A 17,615-nucleotide genomic window follows, 5' to 3' on the forward strand; every position below is an offset into this window, starting at 1 on the left:
TAGTGGGTAGTCTTTTAATCATATACATTTATTTTAAATGAAGAAAAAATGATGTGTAAAAATGCCATGAAAAACAACATACTACTTATCTCTTATTACACAGAAATAAATAACTAAATATAGGAAAATAAAAACATGACAGTGAACAAAGCCAACCAAAACAGTTATTAGTATGGGTAATGCTCTGTGTCCAAGCCCCATTCAAGTAGGCAGATTCTACATGCTAAAATTGGGAAAATTTGTTTAAAATTTAAACAGTTCAGAAAGCATGAAATTCTTATTTCTAGTGAATATATGGAAAACATATTAAAAAGTGTTTTAGGCTTTAAACTCATAAAATTGGTCTTATATTTATTGAGTACGGTATGCATAACAACAACATCCACTCAGAGGTTTACTTCTCAGCACCTATAAATATATAGGTTACATGATAAAGGGAATTAAATTTATAGATGGAATCAAGGTTGTGATCATTGAGCTTGAATTAGTGCAATTGTCCAAGATTATCCAAATGTGCTCAATGTAGTCACAAAAATACTTACAAGTGGAAGAAGGAACAACTGACCATGAAAGAAACAAAAAGTTGCAAGAAAAGGTGGAAATGAGAAAGACACAATTCTTTGCTAGAGCCTACAAAAATGAACATAGGCTTGCCAACATCATGACTTCAACCCAGTAAGACCAATGTCAGACTTCTGCTCTACAGAAATGTCAGCTAATAAATATACCTTTTTTATTGTATCCAGAATCGAACTCAGGACCTTGTGCTTGCGAGGCAGGCAGCAAATGGCACCACTGAGCTAAATCCCTCGCCCATTATATATTATCTTAGACTATGAAGTTTGTGGTAAATTGTTGTAGCAGCAATAGAAAATGCATGAAAAAATTATAAGAAGCTTAACCTATTTGCAATAAGAATTTTAAAATGCAAATGACCTTTTTTCTATTTTTAGACAACAAAAGCCAAATGATCATCCGAAACATTCATGTAATCAACTTAAAGGCGATTCTATAAATATTTAACAAATTCATTATAAGAAATACAAACATTTATCAAGTAGAAAAATTTTTCTTTAAAGAACGTAGCATCTGCTGCTCCCAGTAAGAAGTCACATACATAATCAACAATAATAAATACAAAATTCAGCTTATAAAAAAACAACTGTTTGAGGGAGAAAAATGCTTAAAGAGTTACCAAATAAAGTAGTTTATGAATCCTAGAGATACCTGTTATAAATGATAATATATTACTAATTTTTAGAAGGCATAGTAATAGGATTAACTTAGAAAAACTTCTAAAGACATCATTTATTGATGAGTTAAATCATCTAAAATAATTTTAATTGCTTTTGATATTAACAAATTATTTTGGTTTCTTTCTTTCTTTTTTTTTTTTTTTTTTTTTACCGAGGATTGAACTTGGACCCTGGCGCTTGCGAGGCAGGCGATGGAACTACGGAGCCAAACCTCAGACCCTTTTGGTTTCTTTTTAGTACTAGAAAATTATTTTCATAAGCATATTCTTATCAGAGCAAAAGGGAATAAACTGAAGAGATTTTTCTCCTTACGTCATTTGTGTTAGGATTCTCCAACTTTAAATTCTGTGGAGATATAAATAATCTCTTACATGGAATTTAGGAAGTAACTCTGATACCACACTAGCATTCAATAACATATCTGGGGTAAAAACCATTTTTAAAATCCTTTGATCTTCAGCTGGGCATGGTGGCCCACACCCATAATCCCCACAATGGGGAGGCTGAAGGTGGATCACCTCAAGTTCCACACCTGGGCTACAGAGTACCTAGCAAGATTATGTCTCCAAAAAACTACACCAAACCAAACCAAAACCTTCTGGTCTTCTGAATGAATATAGAGTACTAGGCAAACAATCTCTGTTACATAGAGGAACTCCAATGATTTAAAAAAAAGCTCATTAGTAAAGGTAACCAATAATGATTCAACTTTAAAGAATAACAAAAACATTTTATAAAGGATATATAAATTTATATTACAATACCACTACTCTTTAACTACAAGAAAAACAATAAGTTACATGTAAAACGAAACATCGAAATGTAATCATTTTGATAGCATTATATTTAGTTTGCAGTTAAGAGAAGATACAGAGTTTTATCTCCTGGCAATGTAGAAGTTATGCTAAAGCTAATTATGCAACAATGATTTTTCAGTTGAATGATTTGGGTTAAGAATTTTGCTTCACTTACAGATTTCTATTTAATGAGGAGTTTGCAATAAAATATTGAAATTTAAGCTCTGCTTGTTTGTTTACCTGAATCATAGACTCTGCCAACTGTGTTTCATCCACTTCCAATATCATCATTTTGATTTCTTCATATGGCACCCGAAAAGAGCTCAGGAAGATTGCTAACAGAAAGGGAGGGGAGAAATGGTTCATAAAGAATAAGGTAGCACAGTAATTTTAGACGTAGTTCTATTTATAAAATCAAAAATAAATTCATACAAGGAAATTTATAGATTTAATATAGTAAGGGGAAACTTTCCTTCACACATTTTATATTTTTTTCCACTTGTAATATTTTCCACAACATTCTATTTTTAGGCAGGTTAAAAATTGATTTCTAAATGCATACATATTTGTCTATCATAGGAATGTTACCAATTTCATGTGATTTTAAAAAAATGTTTAAAAAACCCCTCACATTGTAATGAAAAGATAAAACTCCAGAATGTGTGTGTAACATGTGTAAACATATGTGTTACTGGCTTGCACAATATCTTCCTGCCCTACTAAATATTTTAATTAATTAATTTATTTATTTATTTATTTATTTATTGTGTTCTGTTCTTTTGAGACAGGGTCTCACTATGTACTTGAGGCTGACCTGGAGCTCACTATGTAGCCCAGGCTGGTCTTGAACTCACAGCGATCCTCCTGCCTCAGCCTCCCGAGTGCTGGGATGACAGGCATGCACCCCACGCCCAACCCTACTAAATAGTTTAGAAAAAGAATTTCAGAGAACTGCTAAATAGTTCATTAATGTTGTCACAAGTAACAATAGCACTTCACTATTCAGAAATACTGTAGACAACATGCTAGACAAATACTGTGCATATAGCTCTTAAAAATCCTATTTTAGAAAACAAGTTGTCATGATAAAATTTCCAAAGGGGTTAGATATTACTAAGAAGTGCCAACATTGTTTATGATTTTTCTAGATATGTAATATTATAATAATATTTTCAAGAGCTTTGGGGTATGTATTTTCAGAGTATTATATATAATGCTTCTGCTCGTTTAGTATTTATTCTAGTATTATGTTTTAATAATTATGTTTTAATGTTTAAACTACATCATTTCTTGATCATACTCAGCACTTGCTTCCAACAACCCATTAATTTTTTAAAATTTACTAAACTTCTATATCATCTGGTCTGTAGGTAATTACATCATCTTATCTGTAGGTAAAGACATCATTTTTCATAAAACTCAGAAAACGTGATCAACTTCATTCTTGGACTGTGTTTCTTAGACCTGAGGGCATTATCACCTACAGATGAAAAACAAAGGGCAAGTTCGATGTTCTTATTTCCAGCTTCTCTCGCACATTACGGAGCACAAGAGTCATAAATATGAGCTAGGCTAGAAATGTGGATGCCTGTGGTCCTTCACAGACAAAGATGGAATAAAGCATCTAGAAGATCTAGTAACAGACACTTATAGAAATAAAAGGATAATTCACCAGTAGAATTATCTAGCAAGCAAAAACTATAATAACTGTATAATGTTAAAGGAGGAATGAGAAACTGACAGCAAAGAAATAAAATATAACTTTACATCACGTACAAAGGAAGTTGCAGATGATGAGTAAATATAAATGTTAACAAAAATAAGAAAAATTTAGCAGGGCATATTAGCTCACCTCTGGTTAGAAAATTCAAATATTAAAAACAATTCAAACCATGAAAAAAATTTATATCTGATGTTATAAAAGAAATACAAATGCACTCAAAACAACAAGATGAGGAAAAAGATCTGCCTTAAAATTCATAGTATTGCTTCTCTTTCAAATATAAACAAGCATCCAAAAAATTAGAATACCAGGTTTAATAAGAAAATAAGCAAAATACATAAAATCAATCAAAAGTATGAGAAATGAAAATGTCAAAAAATATATGGCAAGTCTTATGGAAAATATGATTGAGAAGGTGAATTATTAAGACATATCTAGACTACAAATGTACTGAGATTAATATCAATCTCTGAATTTTTGAGCAAAAATAAATTTTACTCTAGGGACAAAGTCCAGGAATAAAATAAAATACAAAAAAGTTCAGAATATTAAAGAAAAAAAATCAAAATAGAATTGCTCTGAAACATCACATAGGAATTATATGAGGAAAGCTATATTTGCATACTTCAGGCAGTACAGAGACACTCCAGAACTATCTAAAAAGGATATTTCTTATCTGGGGATTTAGCTTAGTGGTGCCGTTGCATGCACTGCAAGCACAAGGTCCCGAGTTCGATCCCCAATACCAAATAAAAATGATATTTCTGAGCTTTTTTTGAAAGTGTAAAAGCAATGATCATATGAGATAATAAAATATTTAGAGAAATGAAAGAAAAGTTTGAAATCAGAGTGTCATTCATTGGAGACTCATCAATTTCTCATTTAAAAAACTACACAATCTCACACAAGTATGTATGTAAAGATAAATCTATATAAATAACACATAATAATAATATGTGAAAACAGATAAAAATTTTAATAGAACTACTTGGTTTGTAGGTAGAAATAACATTCTTTTAGAAAGCGTGATAAAAACATTAGGTCACAGTGGGCTGGGGGATGTAGCTCAGTGGTGTGGTGCCTGCCTGGCAAAAGCAAGGTCCTGAGTTCCATCCCCAGTACTGCAGGAAAAAAGAAAAAAACAAAATAAAACATTAGGTAGGTTTTTTATTAGATGTTCTTTTATTTTTATTTTTTAAAATAAATTTTATTTTATTGCTTTCCTCCCTCAAGCCTCCCTCATGTACAAAAATGTTTCCATTTTTCCTTGTATTTTTAATTTTTTCTTGTCTCTTCTTTCCTTTCTCTCTCTCTCCTCCCCTGTTCCTCTTCTCATCTGAACACTTTCTTCCCATTTCCCAACATCCATTATATATTTCAGTCCTTATTTCCACTTTTGGTTTCTCACACCAGAGAAACAATGCAGTATTTAGGTAGATTTTTAAAAATACTGAAGTAAAAGATACAATGCCATTAATTACCCTCAAAATACTTTCCCTCACTTTGAACACACTTTTACTGTTACCCTGGCCATTTTCTGAAGCATGTCTCAAAGTCTTTCCTTCTGTGAGTCTTCCATTGCTCTCTTCTGACTACCTAAGTGTCCTGAATTAATTCCAAACTTTTACATTTCATGGTCACTTCTACTTTGGTGGAGACCCAGGAGTTGCAAGGTAGGCAGATTTGGTGAAAGCAGGCAAGCAAAGCAGGAGGGAATACTCTGTGGGAGCTTAATAGGCAATTCTTTTTACTGTAATACTTTTATAAATTTTTATTTAAACATTCTGCATATTTTTATTACACCTAATATTTTCTTCCATATTTGTCATTTGTTTTTGCTTTCAGTCACCTATATTTTAATTAGCATACTCTATAAAAACACTTATGTCAATCAAATTATTTTAATAGTTTATGAATAAATCATCTTTTGGAAATCATTTACTGTACTAATCATAGGGGGAGAGATTACAGAACAGTTGAAAATGACCTATTGCCTAGGAGATAATCTGTAAGTTACGAAAAGACTTTTAAAAGTATTTAATATATAAAAAAAAGGGCTGGGGATTTAGCTCAGTGTTCTGACTCCTGCTTCACAAGTGCAAAGAGCTGAGTTTGATCCCTGGTACTCCCCGCAAAAAAGGTATTTAATATAAGAGATACTCAGTTAAATCCTCCAAAAAACCTATAAAACTGAATGTTTCTACTAACACACATCTTATCCTTTAAAATGTGATTATATAGATCCCAGTTGGAAGCTCTAAGTTTGATAAGAAAGAATATAGAATATGCAGATCTTGGAATCAGTCGTGCTTGTATTGTGTGTAGCAATTTATGAATGTTTAAAGTAAAACATTTACATTAATTTGTAGCATCCAGGGTTTCTTTCTATATAGCTCAAATACCCACTCAAAAGAAATGTGAAAAAACATAGAAATTCTGTAAAGGTCCTTGGACTTCTCTTCATCCAGGGGTTAACTTTGCCAAAACCTTTATGAACTCAAAATATAGAAAGTCCTACATAATCTTCAAATAGGCAAATAAATGAGAGTTTTAAATTTTAAAAGGTATAGAAATTCTGAAAGTTCTACAGAATATTTCAGTTGAGAATTTAAAGAGAAATTATATAGTACAGACTAATTTTTTTCTTCAATAAACTTTACAAGTGAATCTCTCCATGCTAGTATCAGTATTCTACTACTGACCGCACGCAGCTTTACTCAAAATTATCTCACTGAAAAACAGTTGTCACTATTTAAGCATGACTCTCCTCAGAATACAGTATCTTAAGACTCTAAATTTTATAGACAAAAACCAGCTGTGAATCCAACTATAATTTCAGTAAAGATTACAGGCTTCTAAAGATTCAGAAAGTTTCAATCACAACACTTGCTACAGTCTGAGAGGGTAAGACTAATTCTGAAATGGATGACATCATAATATGACATAAATTCTGGATCTTTTTATATTATATTTTAAAACATGCTTCTCAATGAAATACATAGGATATGGATTCTCCACCTAAAGCAAACATCACAAACAGGATTCTTTTCTATAATAATGTGATTTTGTAATATATAAATAGGAAAAGATATACACTATTCTTAATATTTCTACCTTATTCAAATCTATTTAATACTAAAGCCACCATATTCTCAACCTAGAATATCAATGCTAATACCTATCTGATGGGTTTATCATAAAACATAAATTGACAAACACAGAGCCAGCACACAAAGTTAATCAGAAATTATTAACACATGCTACTAATTATGTACCACATCCACCAATTATTATTCTTTCTGAGGTGGCTTTAATTTAAGCAAAATTATCATGGGTGATCAAATCAGAAAGTAATGTGTTCAAAAAGATATTTCTTCAGCAACCATAAGAAGGTGGTCAGATTCAAGACTAGTAACTTGTGTGCAGTCATAGAAATTTTTCTAAACAAAATCACTTCTTTTAGATCACCAAGTATAGAACTTTCTTATATTGTCTAAGTCAATAGTGCAGTATTTTGAACTGAGACAATGTTTTTTGGGGGGTGATAAGAGAGAACTCTCTGAACTAAATAATGCAACAAGAACACTTAAGTGGACTAAATTATCACACAGAAAAAACTGTCTAATTTGAGTACATGTCCATCACCCACCAAAAGGACAGGGCTGTGTTGGTGATGACCATGTTATCAAGATGATGCACACCATTCTGACTGCAATTCTGGATGCCAACAGAGGTTTCTGATGTTCTTACTCCTGCCCCACTAAGTACTTCCAGGCCAAAGTGATGTCATCTTTGCATACAGTTTCCTTGGCCGAAGCATGTGGTAGGTGACACCTAACTTAGAAGACACACCAATGTGTGAATGATCAGTTTAAGCTCAGCAAAGAAAAACTAAATATCAGCCAATAACATTAACAGCTCCACACTGTTCCTGAGGACCCTAGCAGGCCCACATTGTATAAAGCAAAAACCCTCAGTCATAGTGAAGATAAAGTACAGTCATTTCCAAAACTTTCATAAAAAAGAATGTCAACTCTACCTTTTGCACATACTGCCTTTAGTAAAACTTTTTGAACAGTAGCATGAATTTTTATTCTCTCATTGGAGAACAATTTTGTTCAAATCCTTGCTAAAAGCTCACTTGAGGTATGTTAATAATTGAAAGGCAGACTAAAAGCTATGTTAACTCTCTTCCTACCTCTACATTCACCACATTATGTCCCTCTTGCACTATCAGAAAGGAATGTGTGTGTGGGGGGGGGGGGGTGTGTCTGTGTATGCCATATTATCTCAGCTTCAAGCAGAACTATCTTCGATGCCTTTAAAATGCAGTTAAAAATGACACAGGAGCAAAATTATTTGCCTACTTCTCCCACAGTAATTCAGTCAGGAAGACAATTCAACACTGTATTTAGCTCCTGAAATAGTAATTAAATCTAAAATATTTCCAGTTAGTACTTTTGAGGAACCACTTTGAAATGCTAAGATGGGATAATGGCATTTATTTTACTCATCATCTCTATTTCCATTAATATTCTAACTTCCTTTTTGTATGATAAAATATCACAAATAATAGAAATTCAGAGGTATAAAAGTAAGTTTTTTTTTTCAAAATATGATGTCACTAGCTGAGTTCCTTGTCTTTATTTTTAAAGTTAAAATGATACTTTAAGATATAATTCTCATTTCAATGATGGAAGGTAGAGAAATTCAAAATAAATCCTGTTCTTATTTTATAATATGCATTAATCTTTTGAAGAATTTAATCTCACAATTTACATAAAGATGAATTTTATTTGAATTTATTATGCAAATAACAATAAAATTAAAATAACCATAAAATGAAAAACAAGCCATAAAATGAAATAATTTAAACCATCTACATGTGTTGGATAACTTAATAGCATTGAAATATGATACTTACAAAGGTTCTGGGCAATCTTAGAATCCAGAAATTTAAGTTCCTTAATTTTTTTCTTAATAACTTTCTTCTCTTCAAAATCTTCTTCATCTTTTCTCTCTGGAAAACAAAAAGATAGACTGATGTTATGGACAACAAGGCATTTATGTACAAAAGGACAAAAAGTGAACTTTATTTCATCAAGGATGCCAAAAAATATGATTATTCTAAAACTACACAGTTATAAAAAGAATAAAAGGGAGTCCAAGACTCAAACTGTTTCAGATATTTGTGGCTCCCAAATTACAAAAAAAAAAAAAAAGTAAATATGTGAATGTTTCACAGGAAAAACAAATATAAAACTAGTATACACTATAGAAATGAATACTATCAAGTACATGTATATTTAGTTCACTTGAGAAATGTACAGGACACAATTATAACAATATACTTACACTTAGGATGCATTAATAAGTGAACCCTGAGAGTACTGAATAAAGCTGTATTATGTTTAATACACCACGCTTATTTAAAAATATATCGCCTCAAAATGAAGCATTATACTTTTTCCAAACTGTTGAAAAACAGTCAAATATTGCTACTCAGCTCATTTTAACTCAGTAGTCTAAAAAATATTAACAAATTTACATTATCCTTTATTAAAAAATAAACACATTATGTCAAACAACAACAATATGAACTGTGTTTACAGTATAGTATATGACAGACAAGCTTAAAGCCCCAACCAGTAAGGCAGTCCAATCATCTTTCCTCTCTCTTGTGTCCATGAATAGCCCTTCTCAACATAGGTCATCTATAAAATTAGGATTTTTTAGGACAATAAACTGGGAGGGGGAAAATATCTAGGTAGATATGCACAAATAAAATGTTGAGGAAAAATAACCAGGAAAGCATATAGAACTGAAAACTCCCTTGCAAGATCTTTATACGCAAAAGATAATATAATTCCATTATTTTTATATGAAAAAGAAGTATATTACAATTATAGGTTTTGGTACATAATTTCAGTTAAGGGTCAAATTTTTAATTTCTAGAAATATTTATTAACTAATTTTTGTGTCATTTTCTGTATAATTAACCATCATTCTCAAAAGATTTTTAATTAATTATATTAACTCTCTTTTTTCTGGGCTCTTAATTCTATTCTTTTGTGTGCTACTCTTACACTGTTTACCATTCTGGCTTAAGTACTAAAGCCTTACATGTCTTTGGTTGGCCGTTCAAATTATGTTTATCTTTTTCGAGTTTCTATTGCTTTTCATAGTTATTTCCTCACATCAACTACTGAGTAATTAAAAAGTTCCAAAATAAAATCCATTTGAATACGATTCAAATTGCAAAGAATTCATAAGTAAATCCTGGGAGATTAGACATCTTGACCATTTTCAAATGTCCTAATCATGTGGTATACAGCATTCTTCATATGCGTCCTGTTTAGAATCAGGTAACATAAGAATGTCTAAATTACATTCCTGGTTATTGTGTAAAATTTCCAGTAAATTTTCCACATGTGCTATATAATCAGTTACTTTACTCTGTTATGCTCTCACTTTCATAGGCTATATTTAACAAGTAAAAGATACTGTATCAAGCAATACACAGAAAAAAATACAGACATCTTAGCTTCACAGAAATTATGGTCCAATAGAGATTACTACAAAATGAATGGCAGTTGTAATGCGTAGGTAATGAAATATGGTCAAAAATACAGTAAAAAATTAAATTTAAAAATAAGAAAAATTTTGCCATTAATCTCCCTCAAAATGCTTGTCCTAACTTCAAACACTTTCATTCCAGCATTCTTTTCACTTCCTGAAGTAGTTCAGGAACTCCTCTTTACTCACACCAGCATGGCTTCATGTCCTGACTTGATTTGAAACATTTACCTTTCATGGTCATTTTGACTTTGGAGAAGAGCCCGAAGAGCCAGATCTGGTGAATGAGGTGGATGAGGACACACAGTAATGTTTTTAGAGCCTGCCTTTCCATTAAATGGCACTGGACAGTAGCATTCACCATATGTTTTACCAAAGCTTGTAAAGACTTGCGAAAGAGGATTGCCAGAGCTCCTTCAAAAAGTGGTGAGACTGATGAGATAAGCACGTTCAAAGTGAGAGGAAGTATTTTCACTGGAAATGATGGCAATACTTCTCCTACGGTGATTTTTCTAAAATCGAACATTTACCATAAATTTTATTCACACTTTATATACTGGCCATGTCTTGGTAAGAATCACAAGAGAAGAAAAGCACTCTAATCTATATTTCTCAGAAATAGTCTTTACAGAGTAAATCGTATCCTAAACAAGAGCTTGAAAGTGAGAAGAAATTATCCATCCAGGTGAGATCAAGGGGAGTGGAAGAATATAGAGATAATGGAAGGAGAATGTTTAAAGGTGTAAAGGTGTGAGAATTTGAAGGACACAGAGCCATGTGAGGATAGTAACAGCAAAGAATACTGAATAGAAATAGCCCCAGAAATACATCAGGCACATCACAAGGCAGGACCCTTTAAATTAGAAGGAAAAAAAATAAGGAAGTCAGTCTGAATTTCATTCTCACAGTACTGAGGAGCCACTGAAGATTTAAACATCTTATGAGAACCAATAAGAGAATTACATTTTAGAAAAAAATTAAACTACTGAAGGTGATTGAAAAGGGTGGCAAAAATAAAGTCAGGGGAAAGATAGAAGAAAACTACAGTAACCAAAATGAGAGTAAATGGTACCCTCTCCAAGAGCAACAGGAACAGAGAGAACAGATGAACTCTAAAAGCAGAATAAACCATAGAAACTGGACTAATTATTGGTCCAAACCCAATTTGTCTTCGGTGTTCCAGTTGAACATCTAACTGCATACACTGGATATACCTACTTGGCTATCTAACAGATGTCTCTATTAGTCTGACCGAAACCCAGCACCTAACATACACATACACACACATACCTCCACATCTGTTCTTCCAACACTTTTCCCCATCTCAGAAAAATGAGAATATTCTTAGTGCAATTGATCAAGTAAAAAAGCTTGGAATTTTCTACTATTTCTTTCAGTCACACATCCTCTCCACCTGGACATTCACTAAAATAACCACATCTCACCATCTTTGTGGTTATTATTGCCCCTAACCCCATGGTGGGATCTTTGTTTTGTTTTGCCAGATCCCAACTGCTTCCTAGCTCGTCTCCCTACTTCCAGGCATTACTAACTTCTTCTCTTTATCACAGTGCAGCAGAAGAATCATGTTAAAACTTCCTGGCAATGTCTTCTCTTACTGCCTTTCATAGAAAGCATAACCCTCACCCAGAGCTCCTATCACCACTGCTCTCCTTTTCTCTTCATCGAATGCATTTACTTATCATGTATCATAAATATGACCTTGTCTCTGCTCTTGTACTAGAAAATAAGACACTGAGGGGGCCAGGGATTTAGCTCAGTGACACCACATCTGCCTGGCAAGCTCAAGGTCCGGAGTTTGATGATGATGATGATGATGATGATGATGATGATGATGATGATGATGATGAAGAAGAAGAAGAAGAAAAAGAAGAGGGGGAGGGGGGGCAAAGGAGGAGGAGGAGGAGGAAGAGGAGGAAGAGGAAGGAAGAGGAAGAGGAGGAGGAAGAAGAAGACACTTAAGAGCCAGAAGCATTTTACCACTATCCCCTTTATACTAAGAAGGTTTAGAGTGCACCACGTACTCAGTGAATACCATCTGCATAGATAATACAACCTTCATATTGTCACATCTTCACATGTACATATGTATCCACAGAGTAAAGAAGGAAACTCAGGCATCTGCAATCGGGTAGATGATGCTAGAGCTCTTCATTTAACTTAACAATGAGGAATAGGCTTGAACTAGTCCATTTTAAATACATTCAGTTTAAGGAGCTTCTCTATATCCACATAGTAACGCATAAGAGAAAGTTGACTATACACATATAGAGAAGAGGAATCTGAAATGAAAATATAGGTATCAGTCCTAATAGTTGCTCCACAGATTTTCTAGGGACCAAATGATGACATATTTATTTCCATCTTCTCAGTACTTCAACCTTTTTTCTTGATGTGTTTTCCTGAACACCTACTAGACCCTAAATTGGACACCTACTTTTGGTTTCTTAAATAAATCTTATGATAGTGATCCTAATGCCTCCATCAACATCATCACTATCACCACACCACCACCTCTACAAGAAAAACAATGCCTAGTAATTTTAAGTCTCAGATCTGACAAGAGAACAGCAATCAACAAATTTTAAGTCTGATTTTCTTTTTCTAGTTAGAAAATATGTTGTGCCACAATAAAAAATAGTATACAAGCAACCTTCACCACTTCAACTTCGAGAGAGAGACTGAAGCAGTTTTAAAAATTCGGTTATTTCTCAAAATGCCACGTTAGATTCTTCCTAAATGTGCTGCATTAGCATATTCCCAAAGCAATAAATTTACGTCTTTCCTCCATCTTTTCCAGTACTGTACAAAGACGTGATCTAAACAGTGAGAATGTGGACAAGGCGGCAGGTAGAAGCAGAGTTTTATAAAAGCAAAACCACAGGGGGAAAAAAAAACAACCAAGGTTGCAACACACTTATGTTGATATGATACAAAACAATAAGCCTATCTATTGAAACATTTATATTAAAAAATCTTTTACATCAAGAATTTAAAGTTTACAAAATGAAGCCCTATAGAGAGCTGCTGCAAATCAGTAAAAATGCTTATGTGAGCTACTGATAAAGCAGTATCTAAAAATGCCATCTCCTATGGTTTCTGTATGGTTCACATGTTAGAAGCCTGGTGATGTTAAGAGGTGGTAGAACGATCAGGCGGTGGGGCCTGGGGGACATAGTAAGATCATCAGGGGTATTAGCTGAGAAGGAATTGACGTTGTTCTTATGAGAGGATTATTGTAAAAGGGCAAAAATGCCCCTTCCCCAAACTGATCTCTCTCTGGCTTCTTGTTTTGCCACATGATCTCCTTGTATTCAATCCCTTTGTGACACTATGGCACCATATGGCCTTTATTAGAGCTGGGTAGATGCTGCAAACATGCTCTTGAATCTGCAGAACTTTGAGCTAAGAGACCTCTTTATAAATTATGAAGCTTCCATTATTTTTGCTACAGCAGTGGCAAGCATACTAATACAGCAAACACTAAAAAGGGTTATTAAAAGGAATAAGAACAAAGGAGGACATTTAGCAGAACAAAAGTGTTTATACAAAATATAATTCAGTTCCCCATGCTGGTGATATCTGTGGGAAATAGTAATATTCCGAGACCCGGCAGGGGTTTTGGGATTGAAATTTTGACACCAGGTTCTGCATCTCTGGCCCAGCACATGTGAAGCACAGAACTTACAGTTTAGATCGCTCATCTATGAGACAGGAATAGTGTACTCTCAAGAGAAGTTACAAGAGTAAAATGAGATGATAATTAACTCCACAAAATCCTCCCCGCACAGTCACAGAGAAATCAGGAACAGAATTATGCGTGCATAAGCACAACTCCAATCGACAGTAAAGCAAACTTCAGACTCAGACGCATTCATTGGTGGAGTTCCTCTTCTAAAGCCTGTACAAAATACACTCTCACTTCAGGGCTAAATTTTCTCACGTATAACATGAAACCCTGAATCATACAGATTATTAGTGCCATCTATACTTGTGATCTAGCTATTTTGCCATTAGAGGTTTGTGTTTAATCTTACTTCCTACAGTTGCTGTGTAAGGCTCCATTTTTCCAAGGAAAGAAAGATTAATACTGTTCAAAAACAGTTCTGATCACTAACACAGCATATGCTGCATTTTATAAGGGTTTTATGTCAGAATCAAGTCAAAGATGACAAAACTCTCTATGTTGCCAAGAGCCATGAACTGAAAAAATCTTTTTTAATTACATTTTCACTTTATTCTTTTTACTGTTTTCAAAGTTTCAAAAATAGCTGCAAAATTATAAAAAAGAATCTTCAAAATCTTTTCTTTCATACTAAATTTTCCATTAAAAATCATAGTTTTATAGAACATCTTATTCCAATGCATTTTCTATTATGTTTTAATCAGATTGATTTTAAAATGTGATTTTTTTTTTTAGGAATAAGATTCCATATAACCTTTAAAATATATTATTCCATCATTAAAGTAAACCTGAAGCACTTACTTCTAAATGTGTAAGTAGGTCACAGAGGAACAAGAAGTAGTAAGTTTTCTCTTTCCATAATCAAGGATTTTAAATCAGTAAATGCTACCAATAATCACTGAATAACTTTTATTGTGCCCCCTTAGTTAAATGCATCTTATACCAAAATATTTTGAAAATATAAAGCATTTTATATTTTTCTGAAACTCATTTAACACAAGTGCTATAAAATTTGTGTGCTAATGTTTATAATAATTACCTTTTGTTAATAAGATTATTACACTAGCTTTGAGAGGACAAAAAGAAGTACATGTGATTAAATAAGCAAGCCATAAGAGAAGCCAATAAATTCATCTCAACTACAGAAAAAGAAAAAAATAATTTATTTAGGACATGAAATTTATAAGGTCGCAAGTCTTCAGATGCAATAAGAGATTAGGGTTGGGAGATATTTATGAATTATTTGCATTATTACTATTGTTTTTCTTGCTTGCTTTTTAACAATTGAGATTTGATGAGGTTAATGAAGAGAATAAAAAACGTATACATTTTAGAAGCAGAAGACCCCTTGAAGATATAATTCAACCTCCACTACAGGTGAGTGAAAAGACAGAGAAAATAAGTTACTTGTCAAAGGTTACAGAAAGAGCTTGGCTGTGACCAGATCTTAGGTTAGGCCACTGGACACCACATTCAAACTCGAGTAGCCTCTGAGACAGGAATCTGCATGAACAAAGAAGTCAGCAATCTGCATACAGGGAAAGAAAACTCACATTATACCTTTACACTGCCTGGATGCAACATTCCCTGGATGTATATGCTCAGTGGGAGAGGGACTGGAAAGGTGAGTGGGCAGGAGGGAAGGAAAAGAAATGCATGGCCTACTTAACAAATGAGTAGGATTCAAAGCTTTGGAAAAAACATAGTTGCAAAGGGAAAGTCAAGAATTTACCCATCACTGCCTTGCAGATGGTGGATAAGGTTGGATAAGGCTCACTTATTCAGCTGTAGTATGTGAACAGAATGAAAGTCTTCAGGGCTAGAATCTGAGAACAGGCAAAGGGATGAGAAAGGAAAGCAGATTTCTGAGACTTAACACTATTGGTGGTTTTGATGGTATAATATGGTTTCGAAGATTTAAGTAGCTTGGAGGCAGAAGATATGGAATACACAAGGGGAAAAAAAGTGCGAAAAAGCTGGAATAATTTGTTTTTAAGTTGGCAATAAACCCTTGGCAAACTATCAAAGTAAATGCTTGGTACTGAAAACCTTAATTGCATAAATCGTTTTAGTCATATCTGATCTATCAAAATCAGTTTTAATATTTCCAGACACAAAAATAAATGGCTATGTATCCAACTACATAGAAAATAAAAATAATCAGGGGAGAAACAGACTTTTTCTATTCAAATATTAATATATGACTGCCATAACTAATCAGGCTTTTTTACTTAGCAAAATGCAGTCTGTTAGACAATTCAAGGCTAAGAATTATACAATATTAGGAAGAGTGGCTGAAGCACTAAATAAAATTTTGTGGAAAAGATTACTTCAACTATAGTAATCATCAAATGGGCAGCAGACAAATGCATATTTCATGTTGTGTGACATTCTTTTTTAGTAGACAATGTCACAAAATAGTCTTGAAGGTTTTTATAACTCAACTTCTATATGAATACTGAGAAGGATTTCACTATTGAACAGCTCAGTTAAAGTTAAATCTAGAATTGTTTACATTACATGTACAGAACAACTATTAAGGCATTAGAAATATAACTTTAAATAGATGCCTAAAATGACAATGATTTCAAGAAACGTGATCCACTTATTATTTCTCCATCATTATTCCTATAAGAAATCACAAGCCAATCAAAATAGTACGTAAAAGCAGCTCGATCCCCAAAGATGTACTCAATCACAAAAATTAGCAACGTTGCTCATTTCAAAAGCATTAACCCCACAAACTAAAAATAATAAATTTCTTAGAATCCTCTTTTATGCATATGTACTCTCCTAATCTAAGATATAGAAGAAAAACAATCCAAGTCAAATAAAATATTATCACCTTTCAAATTTACACATTGAATAAATTTATCTTAAGAGCTGTGTACTAGGGAAAAAAAACGCTGAGAAAAACCTTATTAATCATATAAACCTTTTGTTAAGTGCATTAGTTACAAATGAGATTAAATTTGATCAAATGAATCTAAAATCTAAGAGGAGAAACTAAAAGGTATTCACAATAGTTGAAAACTTGACCAGAAGAAAACTGGATCCACTTCTCACATAATCTTTCTTAGCTATCACAACTACTCACAAAAAAACTGCACTTTATATTATATATGTAGTACACATTTCCAGACCATATGGAGTTTTTCTAGAACTTGTTCCCTATAAATGTTGGTCACTTCCCCATCATGGGATAATGCATGCATTCATCAAAAGTAATTTTTTCATTAAATATTGTTTTTACCAATCTGACCTCTCTTCCCATGCATGTTTTGATATTAGAAAGTAGAAATATATCTCAGCAAAAATTACAAAGCAGATGCTGGCTGTTAATGCATGACATGCTAATGCCTACACAAGAGAATGTACTGATGGAGAAAAAAATTTATTATAAAAAGAATGAGAACTCAATGCACATTCCTAAATTAAAGAAGGATTACATACAAATAGAGAAACAGGTGATTTAAGGTATCTAGTGTGCTATAGAACCAAAAGTCTTAGTCAACTTATTACTATGTACATTCATAGTATTAAGCAATTTGAGACTA

The 17,615-nt window shown here is 33.0% G+C and overlaps 1 protein-coding gene across 1 annotated transcript in view; it reads right to left on the reverse strand.

Annotated features, from left to right (window-relative positions):
• Positions 1–17,615, reverse strand: part of Diaph3 (diaphanous related formin 3) — a 479,227-nt gene that overhangs the window by 250,386 nt on the left and 211,226 nt on the right. The window contains exons 18-19 of the mRNA XM_010636939.2: positions 8,701–8,796; positions 2,294–2,388 (exon numbers count right to left, since the gene is read on the reverse strand). Coding sequence (XP_010635241.1) covers positions 2,294–2,388; positions 8,701–8,796 — 191 coding nt within the window. The remainder of the gene's footprint in view (positions 1–2,293; positions 2,389–8,700; positions 8,797–17,615) is intronic.

Source organism: Fukomys damarensis, unplaced genomic scaffold, assembly GCF_012274545.1.
Source record: "Fukomys damarensis isolate Sample0158 unplaced genomic scaffold, DMR_v1.0_HiC HiC_scaffold_38, whole genome shotgun sequence".
Taxonomy (NCBI): Eukaryota; Metazoa; Chordata; class Mammalia; order Rodentia; family Bathyergidae; genus Fukomys; species Fukomys damarensis.